This window comes from Phalangium opilio, unplaced genomic scaffold (assembly GCF_054372755.1).
Source record: "Phalangium opilio isolate 3A_F unplaced genomic scaffold, DU_Popi_V2 ptg000045l_1, whole genome shotgun sequence".
Taxonomy (NCBI): Eukaryota; Metazoa; Arthropoda; class Arachnida; order Opiliones; family Phalangiidae; genus Phalangium; species Phalangium opilio.
Window position 1 is genome coordinate 5,340,762 of NW_028324168.1, and position 15,983 is coordinate 5,356,744.

Sequence of the window (15,983 nt, forward strand, 5' to 3'; positions counted from 1 at the left end):
CGATGGTGTTGTGAAAGTAAGTTTTTTTCCTTTTCTACTTTGAACGATTTAATTTGACCTATTGTATATTTTAGACGATATACTTGATACTACACTTATCCAAGAAAGTACGTAAAGTAGGCCTAGCATGTGTTCAATTTGTTTTTAACGTGCAGAAATTGGTTTTGTTATAGGAATTGATATTCACGAATCTTTTTTTTTTCTTTAGTCACTTTTGATCCATCTGATAGAATGACTATAGATGAAGCCAAATTCTATTGCCAATCTATAAATGGAAAACCAAATTGTTCAAAATATGCATGGTTTGAAATTGATATGATCTGTAAAAATCTCTTCAAAAATAACTGCTCTGACCCCAGGTAAGTTACGGGGATTTTCTTCTGAAACAATTGCTAATGATGTATAACTCTTTCTTGTAACAGTTCTGGAATTTCTTATAAATCCATCAACCTGCGAAACAACAAGTATGCAAGAGGATACCAATTATTACATGGTTTTTGGGATTTTGACACTGGTCTTAGTTGCGAAGTTAATGGTAAGTATAATCAGGAGTTCATAATAACCCCCCTTCGGGTTATAATTTATGCGTAATTGTATGTTAGTTTATACCAGAAGTATATAATAATTCTCAAAGAGAGAAGTGTACCACAAAGCGGGGTAATTGTAACATGATTCTTCCCAACATTAGAACATTTACTTCATCTCATATGACGCTCAATCCCTATTTTTTAAAATTAGAAAAAACTCCTTGAAAACGACAATGGAACGTTTCTTTTTTCATGTTGTTGTTTTCTTTCATACGGTAGAAAAGGTAACGCCGTTTGTATCAAGAGAAGTTATCGCAGTAAATAAGTTCCTTACGTGGGAAGAGGCTAGAGATTATTGCATCAGAACTTACGATGGAGCACAATTAGCTTGCTTAGGCGAAAGTGTCGCTGTACCATATATTAATAATTATATTTCTCTTTGGACGTGGACCATCCAAAAGGACTGCGGAGAGAATGGGTAAGCTCTTTTGTTTATATTTTTAAATTTAATCCAATTTTTAATACATAATACTCTGTTGTTTAGGAAAATCATACCAAACGCTGCAGTACTTTGCGACATTATTGGTGAATCGTACAAATGCTCGTCGGGTGCCGTCTTAAGAGCACTACACACATTTTATTGCGCCATTCCACTGGAGACTGAAAAATCAACTACAACAATAACTGCAACTTCATTATTAACTACTGGTTCAGCCAGTCCAGGTACGAGTGAAAGTACGTTAAGCGTCAACTTTCAGAGCACCACAATGGCCGTTAGCACCACAATGGCCGTTAGCACCACAATGGCCGTTAGCACCACAATGGCCGTTAGCACCACAATGGCTGCTAGTACCACAGTGTCCCTAACAACTGAAATGAAAGAACAACCATTCTTCAATAAAACCACGAAAATTATATGTTGCAACGAAACAAAATCACGTGGTCTGACTTGGAAATATAATTGCGATGTTATAGTGGTGCAAAAGTGTCCAGGAGATGATATAGGCAACGCTGTGTGGTTTTGCGACAGTACCAATGGTAAATGGATTCCAAGGACACCGGATTTGAGCGGCTGCCGATCTAAATCCGTTGACAAGTTACTTAACTCGGTATGAGAAAGAAAAACCAAAGCTTAAAAAACCATCGAAATATATTTTATTTTTATAACTAAGCTAAATAAGTCGGATGTAACAGGAATGTACAGTACATTCTTAAACGCTGCCTCCCAAGCTAACACTGGCGGGGACATCATCTCAATTACAGGCGTCATGAAAAATGTAACATCCTTATTGATCAAAGATGGTAACTTAACTTCGAACGAATGGTTGGGTGTAGTTGAAAATGTGACGGATTCGGTAACTGGTACCATGAATACATTCTTAAACTCAACGGAGAAGTGGACTGATTTACAAGAGGCATTTTCACGTACCTTTATTCTAGGCCTTATTGAAATATTCAGATCTTATTCCCTTTTTTAGAAAGACAGAGTGACAACCGCGGAATCTTTACTGGAAGCCTTCAATTCCGTTGGATTTGCATTAATACGCGCTATGAATGACACAGCAGAATCTACTCGTACGGTCATCAAGGGTAAAGTTTTGTTGCAAGCAATCAAACACGAAAAGGGTTGGTATGAAGACCAAGACCTGGTGCTACCTTTGGATGTAACCACGAACCGAGAATCGACTCTAACCTTAAAATCCGGGTTTGAGAATGATATACCAAGAATGAATGGATCGAATTCCACTTTTGTATTGTTCACTAGTTTACAAAATATGGAAGAGGTTTTACTAGCACGTCATGGAAGGTAAGCTATGGTTAGGGCTCTTGGAATATTGGTAATGTGCAAAGGCGTATGCTTGTTATAGTTCATTGCCGAATCACACTGACCGGACAAAGGTCAACAGTGCTGTTCTAAACATCAACTTGGTGGAAAATGAAACCATCTCGATACAATTATCAAAAAACGTCATATTCATAGTGACTCACAAAAATCTATCATCCGAAAATCCCGTTTGCGCATTCTGGAATTTTCACATTAAAAACTGGGACATTGAAGGCTGCTCGATTGTGGACAGTAACTTGACCCACACTACTTGCGCTTGCGACCACTTGACCAATTTTGCCGTCTTGATGGACGTACACGGGGTTTTGGACGGGATGTCCGAATCAAACAAAATTAACCTAAAGGTCATCACGTTTGTTGGCTCCGTCGTGTCCATTGTTGCCTTGGCCATTTGCATTCTCTTGACCACTTTCTTTAAGCAGTTATGGTGCATTCGCAACATGATACATCGTAACCTGTCAATATGTCTACTGATATCAGAAATTATACTGTTGGTTGGATTGGATCGCACACAAAACATAGTAGGTCCTAAATCCCAATTAATTTATGAATACTGAAGCGTAAATGTTTTATCTGAGTAGGTTTTATGTTCAATTATCGCTGGTTTGATGCACTATTTTTTCTTGGCCGCGTTTTTCTGGATGTTCCTCGAGTCTGTTTATATTTATATTCTTTTGTGTGTTGTTTTTCAACCACGTAGACCCTTTACCGAAAGGTATTACTTGTGCGGATATGGTAAGTTTATTGTTTATGTAAACTTCGTTTCCGGAAGTTGGCTTCAGTGGGTTGATTTCCCAGGTATGCCTTTAATTATTGTCGGTATTAGTGCTGCTATCAACCCTAGGAGTTATGGTACCAACAAACAGTATGTTTTTTAATTATTAAGAATTAGGCCTAATCATTGACCCTTGACCTAAAGACATGATATTTCGCAGTTGTTGGTTATCAGTCGATAATGGTATGATATGGAGTTTTACTGGTCCTGTTTTAGTGATAATTACGGTGAGGTTCGCCATTGTTCGCTAAGCCTAATCAAGTCTTAATAATTCAAATTTGTTGTAGATTAACTTCATAGCCTTATTTTATACCTTATGGACGGCTGTTGTGGTTTCTAAGAAAGCCACTGACAATAAGAAAGCCGCTAGGTATTTATAAGTTTTCATTCAAGGTTATTTAGAGGTCATGATGGCAATTTAATATATATAAATATAGAAAATGGATTTATGGCGCGTTAACCCTAATTCCTTTGCTGGGATTAACATGGAGTTTCGGGTTTCTTTTCTGGAAGGATTCCTCTTTGACCGGAGCTTACGTTTTTACGATTCTTAATTCACTTCAGGTAAGTGTAACCATAAGCTTATAAGATATGTTCCATAAGCATGACACTAGTACGTAATGCTAAAAACTTACTGAGAGCTAGTTTGAGAACGACAAGCGAGAATTGACTGACTATATACACTTAGTTGTTTTCTTATAACTATTTTACAGGGATTAGCTATCTTTGTGGTTCAAGTGGCCATGAACAAAAAAATTGTCGATCTAATTCAATGGACCATACTGAGCCTTTGTAAACGAATAAAACCGAAACCAAAACCAAGATCAGTAAGTCAGGTAAGTTTTTATTGTTGGCCGATGTCCCAAAGTGAAGCAATCTGATTGAATCCTGATTGTTTCAGAGTACTTGTAATCCTCGTACCGCCCCAACATCGGACATCGGTTCAAGTAGGCGCGCCAGCATCCAAACCACAAGTACTCTCTGCGCGGAAACCCCGATTTTGATTCTAAGGGGTATCGGAACAACCATTAGCAAAAGCTTGTCTCGAAGCCGATCTTATGACCTCAACAATGAGAGGCGCGGATCCCAGCAGAGTGTCGGGTCTAACGGTCTGGGTTTCGTTAACTTACCAGATGTACTTCGACGTAATGATAACGAGACAACTGACTCTAGTGTGGTGTAATCAATTCCAATGGTGTCATTGTCTACATAAGTTTATAAGATATTTAAAACGAATGTGTTTTAATTTAGGGCAGTATGAACTTAACAATACGTATAAAAACTGAACCATTTTTCACTTTGTATTTTGTATTGAGCAAGGAAGTGACCATAACATTGTGATGTTTGTTTTATAGGGGCAACTTTACAAATAAACTTGTAGAACAGGTATTAAAACTCATTAGGGTATTTTATTTTTGGTCTCTATTAATTAATTAATTAATTAATTAATTAATTTTGTTTTTACGAGATCTATCGTATCGCGAAGGTTAATGATGTAGAGGATTTTATCTACCTATTTGATTAAAGTTAGGTTTATAATTATTATGATTAAAAAAGACAGATTTACTTGGTATTTTTTATTATTTGAGTGGTTTAGTCTTATATACGAAGAATTATTAATTAAGGTTACTAGAGAGTATTTTAATGTTCGTTGGCTTATCTTAATCAAAAGCGTATGCAAATACTTCAGTTTGCCTTGTGCTAATTTATTTTGGCCTGAGGTTTATTATCCAGCTGCAAACTGAACGCGCACCTTCATCGGTTCAGAACTTCCTGTTGAAAGTTTAGGCATCTTTATCCTTATAACTAAAGGCGATGCGATTTGTAGATTTCAGTGGGTTTTTCATGACTATACGATGGTGTTGTGAAAGTAAGTTTTTTTTTCCTGTTCAACTTCGAACGATTTAATCTGATTTCTTGTAAATTTTAGCCTTCTTAACAGATCCAACAGTTATCTCAACAAGTGATTAGTTTAATTTTTAACGTGAATTAGTTAGTTTTGGTGAAGACCAATAAGAATTAATTAGGTTTTGCGAATGTTCTTCAGGCAATTTCGATCCTATGCAGGCAATGACGATGCTTCAAGCCGTAACCTATTGCCACGATTTAAAAGGAAAACCAGTTTGTTCAAATGAAATCTCTGCTTTATGTGGAAGATTTGAAGTTCCAAACCTCTCAACAATTGAGTTCCCTTATTGCTCTCAATTCGAGTAGGTTACGGGGCTTTTCACCTGAAACAATTACTTGCGATGTTAAACCTTTACTTACAACAGGCTTCATAAGAATGTCCAGCTACAAAATAACGAGAACAGGCAAGGATTCCAATTAATTGACGTCTCTCCAGAGAATAAGAGTAAAATAGCGTCTGATCTTCATTGCGAAGTTAATGGTAAGTCTGAATGAAACTTTCATACAGAAATGTAGGCCTATGTTGGTGAAAATCAGCAGTTAATGTGTACAAAAGTTTGAAAATTTCGCGTTATTTTTCTCGCGTAATGCTTGGAAGATTTTACATCTAGATATATTGCGTGTTAATGGTATATTTTTGGTTAATTTCTTAAACTCTGGATTTAGGAGAAAAGACGCCGAAGATTGTACCAAGAGATCTTCACTTGATACATGATTTTCTTTCGTGGGAAGATGCTAGAGATTATTGTACCTCAAAATACGATGGAGGACAATTAGCTTGCTTAAGCGAACGTGATACTGAAAGAATATTTTCGGATTTTGAAGGTAGTTTAATTTGGTTGTGGACAAGTGGAACGAAATGCGACCAGATTGGGTAAGCTTGAAAATTATTATTTGAATTTAATTGAATTTCTAGTTCATTGATGTACTGTCCTTTAGGCCAATGTCACCATCCACTATACTTTTATTACAGAGGTTTTTTCAAACACGTTCCTTCGCGTATGTCTACCAATATAAATATGATGCGCACTTTTATTGCTCCATTCAGCAAAGTTAGTGGTCTATAAAACTTAACGTTTGTACATTTATCTCAATATAAATTTCAATCTGTTTCGAATCTCTAGAAGAAAAATCTCCGATAACGATTGAAACATCTTCAGGTACGACTGAAAGTACGTTAAACGTCAACTGTCAGAGCACCACAGTGTCCCATACAACTGAAATGAAAGAACAACCATTCTTCGATAAAACCACGAAAATTGTATGTTGCAACGAAACAAAATCACGTGGTCTGACTTGGAAATATAATTGCTATGGTAAAGTGGTGCAAAAGTGTCCAGGAGATGATATAGGAAACGCTGTGTGGTTTTGCGACAATACCAATGGTAAATGGATTCCAAGGACACCGGATTTGAGCGGCTGCCGATCTAAATCCGTTGACAAGTTACTTAACTCGGTATGAGAAAGAAAACCAAAGCTTAAAAAAACATCGAAATATATTTCTTTTTTATAACTAAGCTAAATACGTCGGACGTAACAGGAATTTACAGTACATTCTTAAACGCTGCCTCCCAAGCTAACACTGGCGGGGACATCATCTCAATTACAGGCGTCATGAAAAATGTAACATCCTTATTGATCAAAGATGGTAACTTAACTTCGAACGAATGGTTGGGTGTAGTTGAAAATGTGACGGATTCGGTAACTGATACCATGAATACATTCTTAAACTCAACGGAAAAGTGGACTGATTTACAAGAGGTATTTTCACGTACCTTTAGGCTAGGCCTTATTGAAATATTCAGATCTTATTCCCTTTTTTAGAAAGACAGAGTTACAACAGCGGAATCTTTACTGGAAACCTTCAATTCCGTTGGATTTGCATTAATACACGCTATGAATGACACATCAGAATCTACTCGCACAGTCATTAAGGGTAAAGTTTTGTTGCAAGCAATCAAACACGAAAAGGGTTGGTATGAAGACCAAGACCTGGTGCTACCTTTGGATGTAACCACGAACCGAGAATCGACTCTAACCTTAAAATCCGGGTTTGAGAATGATATACCAAGAATGAATGGATCGAATTCCACTTTTGTATTGTTCACTAGTTTACAAAATATGGAAGAGGTTTTACTAGCACGTCATGGAAGGTAAGCTATGGTTAGGGCTCTTGGAATATTGGTAATGTGCAAAGGCGCATGCTTGTTATAGTTCATTGCCGAATCACACTGACCGGACAAAGGTCAACAGTGCGGTTTTAAACATCAACTTGGTGGAAAATGAAACCATCTCGATACAATTATCAAAAAACGTCATATTCATAGTGACTCACAAAAATCTATCATCCGAAAATCCCGTTTGCGCATTCTGGAATTTTCACATTAAAAACTGGGACATTGAAGGCTGCTCGATTGTGGACAGTAACTTGACCCACACTACTTGCGCTTGCGACCACTTGACCAATTTTGCCGTCTTGATGGACGTACACGGAGTTTTGGACGGGATGTCCGAATCAAACAAAATTAACCTAAAGGTCATCACGTTTGTTGGCTCCGTCGTGTCCATTGTTGCCTTGGCCATTTGCATTCTCTTGACCACTTTCTTTAAGCAGTTATGGTGCATTCGCAACATGATACATCGTAACCTGTCAATATGTCTACTGATATCAGAAATTATACTGTTGGTTGGATTGGATCGCACACAAAACATAGTAGGTCCTAAATCCCAATTAATTTATGAGTACTGAAGCGTAAATGTTTTATCTGCGGTGTAGGTTTTATGTTCAATTATCGCTGGTTTGATGCACTATTTTTTCTTGGCCGCGTTCTTCTGGATGTTCCTCGAGTCTGTTTATATTTATATTCTTTTGTGTGTTGTTTTTCAACCACGTAGACCCTTTACCGAAAGGTATTACTTGTGCGGATATGGTAAGTTTATTGCTATATAAACTTGGTTTCCGGAAGTTGACTTCAATATTTTGATTTCCCAGGTATGCCTTTAGTTATTGTCGGTATTAGTGCTGCTATCAACCCTAAGAGTTATGGTACCAACAAACAGTATGTTTTTTTTAATTATTAAGAATTAGGCCTAATCATTGACCCTTGACCTAAAGACATGATATTTCGCAGTTGTTGGTTATCAGTCGATAATGGTATGATATGGAGTTTCACTGGTCCTGTTTTAGTGATAATTACGGTGAGGTTCGCCATTGTTCGCTAAGCCTAATCAAGTCTTAATAATTCAAATTTATTGTAGATTAACTTCATAGCCTTATTTTATACTTTATGGACGGCTGTTGTGGTTTCTAAGAAAGCCATTGACAATAAGAAAGCCGCTAGGTATTTATAAGTTTTCATTCAAGGTTATTTAGAGGTCATGATGGCCATTTAATATATATAAATATAGAAAATGGATTTATGGCGCGTTAACCTTAATTCCTTTGCTGGGATTAACATGGAGTTTCGGGTTTCTTTTCTGGAAGGATTCCTCTTTGACCGGAGCTTACGTATTTACGATTCTTAATTCACTTCAGGTAAGTGTAACCATAAGTTTATAAGATATGTTATGACACTATCTATACTACGTAATGCTAGAGACTTACTGAGAGCTGGTTTGAGAACGACCTGCGAGAATTGACTGACTACACTTAGTTTTTTCTTATAACTATTTTACAGGGATTAGCTATCTTTGTGGTTCAAGTGGCCATGAACAAAAAAATTGTCGATCTAATTCAATGGACCATACTAAGCCTTTGTAAACGAATAAAACCGAAACCAAAACCAAGATCAGTAAGTCAGGTAAGTTTTTATTGATGGCCGATGTCCCAAAGTGAAGCAATCTGATTGAATCCTGATTGTTTCAGAGTACTTGTAATCCTCGTACCGCCCAAACATCGGGCATCGGTTCAAGTAGGCGCGCTAGCATCCAAACCACAAGTACTTTCTGCGCGGAAACCCCGATTTTGATTCTAAGGGGTATCGGAACAACCATTAACAAAAGCTTGTCTCGAAGCCGATCTTATGACCTCAACAATGAGAGTCGCGGATCTCAACAAAGTGTCGGGTCTAACGGTCTGGGTTTCGTTAACTTACCAGATGTACTTCGACGTAATGATAACGAGACAACTGATTCTAGTGTGGTTTAATCAATTCCAATGGTGTCATTGTCTACATAAGTTTATAAGATATTTTAAACTAATGTGTTTTAATTTAGGACAGTATGAACTTAACAATACGTATATAAACTGAACCATTTTTCACTTTGTATTTTGTATTGAGCAAGGAGGTGACCATAACATTGTGATGTTTGTATTATAGGGGCAACTTTACAAATAAACTTGTAGAACAGGTATTAAAACTCATTAGGGTATTTTATTTTTGGTCTCTAATTAATTTATTTTGTTTTTACGAGATCTATCATATCGCGAAGGTTAATGATGTAGAGGATTTTATCTACCTATTTGATTAAAGTTAGGTTTAAAGTTATTATGATTAGAAAAGGGCAGATTTACTTGGTGTTTTTTTATTATTTGAGTATACGAAGAATTATTAATTAAGGTTACTAGAGAGTATTTTAATGTTCGTTATCTTATCTTAATCAAAAGCCTATGTAAATACTTCAGTTTGCCTTGTCCTAATTGATTTTGACCTGAGGTTTATATTATTATTTGGCCTGAAAGCGTTCCGTTGTCGGTTTAGAACTTTTTATTGAGAAACTTGTTGAAAGTTTAGGCATCTTCATGCTGGGAACTAAAGGCGATGAAATTACTTTAGGGTGGAGTATGTTTTGCTTGGTTATACGATGGTGTTGTGAAAGTAAGTTTTTTTTCATTTTCTACTTTGAAAGGTTTAATTTGAACTATTGTATATTTTAGACGATATACTTAATCCTGCACTTATCCAAGAAAGTACGTAAAGTAGGCCTAGCATGTGTTTCATTTGTTTTTAACGTGCAGAAATTTGTTTTGTCACGAATCTTTTTTTCTTTAGCCTATTTTAATGCATCTCAGGGAATGAGTATATATCAAGCCAAAGCCTATTGCCAAGCTATAAATGGAAAACCAAACTGTTCAAAACATGGAGGGTCTGATATGATCTGTAAAAATCTTAATTTTCATGGATCAAATCTCTTACACCATAACTGCTCTGACCCCAAGTAAGTTACTGGGATTTTCTTCTGAAACAATCGCTAATGATGTATAACTCTTTCTTGTGACAGTCTTGAAGATTCTTATAACAACATCAACCTGCGAAACAACAAGTATGCAAGAGGATACCAATTAATACTTTATCCTGGTTATTTTGACACTGGTCTTAGTTGCGAAGTTAATGGTAAGTATAATTTATGCGTAATTGTATGTTAGTTTATACCAGAAGTATATAATATTTCTCTAAGAAAGAAGTATACCACAAAGCGGGGTAATTGTAACATGATTCTTCCCAACATTAGAACATTTACTTCTTCTCTTGTGACGCTCAATCCCTATTTTTTAACATTAGAACAAACTCCTTGAAAACGACAATGGAACGTTTCTTTTTTCATGTTGTTGTTTTCTTTCTTGCGGCAGAAATGGTAACGCCGTTTGTATCAAGAGAAATGATCTTCGTAACTAAGCTCCTTACGTGGGAAGAGGCTAGAGATTATTGCATCACAACTTACGATGGAGGACAATTAGCTTGCTTAGGCGAACGTGACGCTGTACCAGATATTACCATTCCTCGTAGGGCGTGGACCATCCAAATAGGCTGCGGAAAGAATGGGTAAGCTCTTTTGTTTATATTTTTAAATTTAATCCAATTTTTAATACATTAATACTCTGTTGTTTAGGAAAATCATACGAAACGCTGCAGTAGTTTGTGAATCGTACAAATGCAGGACGGATGTCGTCTTACCAACACAAAAAGCTATATTTTTTTGCGCCATTCCACTGGAGACTGAACAGGTATTAAAACTCATTAGGGTATTTTATTTTTGGTTGCTTTTAATTAATTAACTAATTAATGTATTTTGTTTTTACGAGATCTATCATATCACGAAGGTTAATGATGTAGAGGATTTTATCTACCTATTTGATTAAAGTTAGGGTTATAATTATTATGATTAGAAAAGGTAGATTTACTTGGTGATTTTTATTATTTGAGTGGTTTAGTCTTATATACGAAGAATTATTAGTTAAGGTTACTAAAGAGTATTTTAATGTTCATTGGCTTATCTTAATCAAAAGCGTATGTAAATACTTCAGTTTGCCGTGTCCTAATTGATTTTGGCCTAAGGTTTATATTATTTGGCCTGAAAGCGTTTCCTCGTCGGTTTAGAACTTTTTATTGAGAAACTTGTTGAAAGTTTATCCATCTTTATGCAGGTAACTAAAGAAGATGGAAATACTTTCGGGTGGAGTATGTTTTGCTTGGCTTTACGATGGTGTTGTGAAAGTAAGTTTTTTTTCCTTTTCTACTTTGAACAATTTAATTTGATTTCTTGTAAATTTTAGCCTTCCTAACAGATCCAACAATTATCTCAACAAGTGATTAGTTTAATTTTAACGTGACTTAGTTAGTTTTTATGAAGACCAATAAGAATTAAAAAGGTTTTGCGAATCTTCTTCAGGCAATTTCGATCCTTCGCAGACAATGACGTTTCTTCAAGCCGTAACCTATTGCCACGATTTAAAAGGAAAACCATTTTGTTCAAATGGAATCACTGATTTTTGTGAAAAAATTAGTTTTGAAGATCTAAACTTCTTTACATCTAAGATCCCTAATTGCTCTCAATTCGAGTAAGTTACGGGTCTTTTCACCGGAAACAATTACTAGCGATGCTAAACCTTTACTTACAACAGGCTTCGTAAGAATGTCCAGCTACAAAAGAACGAGAACGGGCAAGGATTCCGATTAATCGACGTCTTTCCAAATAATGAGACTAAAATAGCGTCTGGTCTTCATTGCGAATTTAATGGTAAGTCTGAATGAAACATTCATACGAAAATGTAGGCCTATGTTGGTGAAAATCAGCAGTTAATGTGTACAAAAGTTTGAAAATTTCGCGTTATTTTTTTCGCGTAATGCTTGGAAGATTTTACATCTAGATATATTATGTGTTAATGGTATATTTTCGGTTAATTTCTGAAACTCTAGATTTAGAAAAAGAGAAGCCGAAGATTGTACCAAGAGATCTTTACTTGATTGCTGATTTATTTTCGTGGGAAGATGCTAGAGATTATTGTACCTCAAAATATGATGGAGGACAATTAGCTTGCTTAAGCGAACGTGATACTGAAAGAATATTTTCGGATTTTGAAGGTAGTGTTATTTTGTTGTGGACAAGTGGAACGAAATGCGACCAGATTGGGTAAGCTTAAAAATTATTATTTGAATTTAATTGAATTTCTAATTCATTGGTGTATTGTCCTTTAGGCCAATGTCATCACCCACTATACTTTTATTAAAGAGGTCTTTCCAATCACGTTCCTTCGTGTATGTCTACCATTATAAATTAGATGCGCAATTTTATTGCGCCATTCAGCAAAGTTAGTGGTCAATAAAACCCAACGTTTGTACATTTATCTCAAAATAAATTTCAATCTGTTTCGAATCTCTAGAAGAAACAATTCCGATAACGATTGAAACATCTTCATGTACGACTGAAAGTATGTTAAACGTCAACTTTCAGAGCACCACAGTGTCCCTTACAACTGAAATGAAAGAACAACCATTCTTCGATAAAACCACGAAAATTGTATGTTGCAACGAAACAAAATCACGTGGTCTGACTTGGAAATATAATTGCGATGGTAAAGTGGTGCAAAAGTGTCCAGGAGATGATATAGGAAACGCTGTGTGGTTTTGCGACAGTACCAATGGTAAATGGATTCCAAGGACACCGGATTTGAGCGGCTGCCGATCTAAATCCGTTGACAAGTTACTTAACTCGGTATGAGAAAGAAAAACCAAAGCTTAAAAAACCATCGAAATACATTTTATTTTTATAACTAAGCTAAATACGTCGGATGTAACAGTAATGTACAGTACATTCTTAAACGCTGCCTCCCAAGCTAACACTGGCGGGGACATCATCTCAATTACAGACGTCATGAAAAATGTAACATCCTTATTGGTAAAAGATGGTAACTTAACTTCGAACGAATGGTTGGATGTAGTTGAAAATGTGACGGATTCGGTAACTGATACCATGAATACATTCTTAAACTCAACGGAGAAGTGGACTGATTTACAAGAGGTATTTTCACGGATCTATGGGCCTTATTGATATATTCAGATCTTATTCTCTTTTTAGAAAGACAGAGTGACAACCGCCGAATCTTTACTGGACACCTTCAATTCCGTTGGATTTGCATTAATACACGCTATGAATGACACAGCAGAATCTACTCGTACAGTCATCAAGGGTAAAGTTTTGTTGCAAGCTATCAAACACGAAAAGGGTTGGTATGAAGACCAAGACCTGGTGCTCCCTTTGGACGTAACCACGAACCGAGAATCGTCTCTAACCTTAAAATCCGGGTTTGAGAATGATATACCAGGAATGGATAGTTCGAATTCCACTTTTGTATTGTTCACTAGTTTACAAAATATGCAAGAGGTTTTACTAGCACGTCATGGAAGGTAAGTTATGGTTAGGGCTCTTGGAATCTTGGTCATGTGCAAAGGCGTATGCTTGTTATAGTTCATTGCCGAATCACACTGACCGGACAAAGGTCAACAGTGCTGTTTTAAACATCAACTTGGTGGAAAATGAAACCATCTCGATACAATTATCAAAAAACGTCATATTCATAGTGACTCACAAAAATCTATCATCCGAAAATCCCGTTTGCGCATTCTGGAATTTTCACATTAAAAACTGGGACATTGAAGGCTGCTCGATTGTGGACAGTAACTTGACCCACACTACTTGCGCTTGCGACCACTTGACCAATTTTGCCGTCTTGATGGACGTACACGGGGTTTTGGACGGGATGTCCGAATCAAACAAAATGAACCTAAAGGTCATCACGTTTGTTGGCTCCGTCGTGTCCATTGTTGCCTTGGCCATTTGCATTCTGTTGACCACTTTCTTTAAGCAGTTATGGTGCATTCGCAACATGATACATCGTAACCTGTCAATATGTCTTTTGATATCCGAAATTATACTGTTGGTTGGATTGGATCGCACACAAAACATAGTAGGTCCTAAATCCCGATTAATTTATGAATACTGAAGCGTAAATGTTTTATCTGAGTAGGTTTTATGTTCAATTATCGCTGGTCTGATGCACTATTTTTTCTTGGCCGCGTTCTTCTGGATGTTCCTCGAGTCTGTTTATATTTATATTCTTTTGTGTGTTGTTTTTCAACCACGTAGACCCTTTACCGAAAGGTATTACTTGTGCGGATATGGTAAGTTTATTGTTTATATGAACTTCGTTTCCGGAAGTTGGCTTCAGTGGGTTGATTTTTCAGGTATGCCTTTAATTATTGTCGGTATTAGTGCTGCGATCAACCCTAAGAGTTATGGGACCAACAAAAAGTCTGTTTTAGTTTATTAAGAATTAGTCCTAATCATTGACCCTTGACCTAAAGACATGATATTTCGCAGTTGTTGGTTATCAGTCGATAATGGTATGATATGGAGTTTCACTGGTCCTGTTTTAGTGATAATTACGGTATGGTTCGCTAAGCCTAATCAAGTCTTAATAATTCAAATTTATTGTAGATTAACTTCATAGCCTTATTTTATACCTTATGGACGGCTGTTGTTGTTTCTAAGAAAGCCACTGACAATAAGAAAGCCGCTAGGTATTTATAAGGTTATTTAGAGGTCATGATGGCAACTTAATAAATATAAATATAGAAAATGGATTTATGGTGCGTTAACCCTGATTCCTTTGCTGGGATTAACATGGAGTTTCGGGTTTCTTTTCTGGAAGGATTCCTCTTTTACCGGAGCTTACGTATTTACGATTCTGAATTCACTTCAGGTAAGTGTAACCATAAGTTTATAAGCAATGTTACGTAAGTATGACACTACCTATACTACGCAATGCTAGAGACTTACTGAGAGCTAGTTTGAGAACGACAAGAGAGAATTGACTGACTACACTTAGTTTTTTTCTTATAACTATTTTACAGGGATTAGCTATCTTTGTGGTTCAAGTGGCCATGAACAAAAAGATAGTCGATCTAATTCAATGGACCATGCTGAGCCTTTGTAAACGAATAAAACCGAAACCAAAACCAAGATCAGTAAGTCAAGTAAGTTTTTATTGATGGCCGATGTCCCAAAGTGAAGCAATCTGATTGAATCCTGATTGTTTCAGAGTAATTCCAATCCTCGTACCGCCCCAACATCGGACATCGGTTCAAGTAGGCGCGCAAGCATCCAAACCACAAGTACTTTTTGCGCGGAAACCCCGATTTTGATTCTAAGGGGTATCGGAACAACCATTAACAAAAGCTTGTCTCGAAGCCGATCTTATGACCTCAACAATGAGAGTCGCGGATCCCAGCAGAGTGTCGGGTCTAACGGTGTGGGTTTCGTTAACTTACCAGATGTACTTCGACGTAATGATAACGAGACAACTGATTCTAGTGTGGTGTAATCAATTCCAATAATGTCATTGTCTGCATAAGTTTATAATATATATGTTCCATAAGTATGACACTACTTAGACCTTCGTATCTTCGTGAGAAACTTATGGAACGTATCTTATGAACTTATGTTGTCTCTTATATATTCTTAAACCGAATTTCCGTTTTGAAAATTACTATAATAAAGTAATACAACATAAAGGGGTTTAATTTTGACTCAAGACAAATGTTGGGTGTTTCAATTTTGTACCTTGTACCGGAAGTAGGTAAGTAAAGAAGGAACAAAAATTCTAGCCCGACATTAGATAAATATTTGAAGCAACCGTAACGGATATTTT

General features: G+C 36.4%; 3 protein-coding genes across 4 annotated transcripts; all 3 read left to right on the plus strand.

Moving 5' to 3' along the window:
- Window positions 1-1,363: 1,363 nt before the first annotated feature.
- Window positions 1,364-4,714, plus strand: LOC149677012 (adhesion G protein-coupled receptor L1-like). Its single transcript, XM_089837985.1, has 10 exons — window positions 1,364-1,636; window positions 1,700-2,334; window positions 2,396-2,894; window positions 2,955-3,108; window positions 3,172-3,238; window positions 3,309-3,375; window positions 3,436-3,518; window positions 3,586-3,712; window positions 3,862-3,984; window positions 4,050-4,714. Exons 2-10 carry the CDS (start codon window positions 2,078-2,080, stop codon window positions 4,329-4,331), a joined length of 1,659 nt encoding a protein of 552 aa, XP_089694111.1. The 5' UTR covers window positions 1,364-1,636; window positions 1,700-2,077; the 3' UTR covers window positions 4,332-4,714.
- Window positions 4,715-6,209: 1,495 nt separating this feature from the next.
- On the plus strand, window positions 6,210-9,419 carry LOC149677013 (adhesion G protein-coupled receptor L1-like). Of its 2 annotated transcripts, none has more exons than XM_089837983.1 (10): window positions 6,210-6,512; window positions 6,575-7,209; window positions 7,271-7,769; window positions 7,833-7,986; window positions 8,049-8,115; window positions 8,188-8,254; window positions 8,315-8,397; window positions 8,465-8,591; window positions 8,734-8,856; window positions 8,922-9,419. In XM_089837983.1, the coding sequence occupies exons 2-10, from the start codon at window positions 6,953-6,955 to the stop codon at window positions 9,201-9,203; spliced, it is 1,659 nt and encodes a 552-aa protein (XP_089694109.1). In that variant the 5' UTR covers window positions 6,210-6,512; window positions 6,575-6,952; the 3' UTR covers window positions 9,204-9,419. The 2 variants fall into 2 exon arrangements, with proteins under 2 accessions (XP_089694109.1, XP_089694110.1); XM_089837984.1 differs by having other exon boundaries at window positions 8,734-8,847.
- A 657-nt stretch (window positions 9,420-10,076) lies between these two features.
- On the plus strand, window positions 10,077-15,785 carry LOC149677014 (adhesion G protein-coupled receptor L1-like). The gene is made up of 21 exons (XM_089837982.1): window positions 10,077-10,213; window positions 10,277-10,389; window positions 10,626-10,818; window positions 10,886-11,000; window positions 11,421-11,490; window positions 11,550-11,582; window positions 11,666-11,834; window positions 11,898-12,013; window positions 12,193-12,406; window positions 12,472-12,584; window positions 12,657-12,988; window positions 13,052-13,294; window positions 13,352-13,680; window positions 13,742-14,240; window positions 14,301-14,454; window positions 14,518-14,584; window positions 14,654-14,720; window positions 14,771-14,853; window positions 14,909-15,035; window positions 15,187-15,309; window positions 15,375-15,785. Exons 1-21 carry the CDS (start codon window positions 10,149-10,151, stop codon window positions 15,654-15,656), a joined length of 3,507 nt encoding a protein of 1,168 aa, XP_089694108.1. The 5' UTR covers window positions 10,077-10,148; the 3' UTR covers window positions 15,657-15,785.
- Window positions 15,786-15,983: the final 198 nt, after the last annotated feature.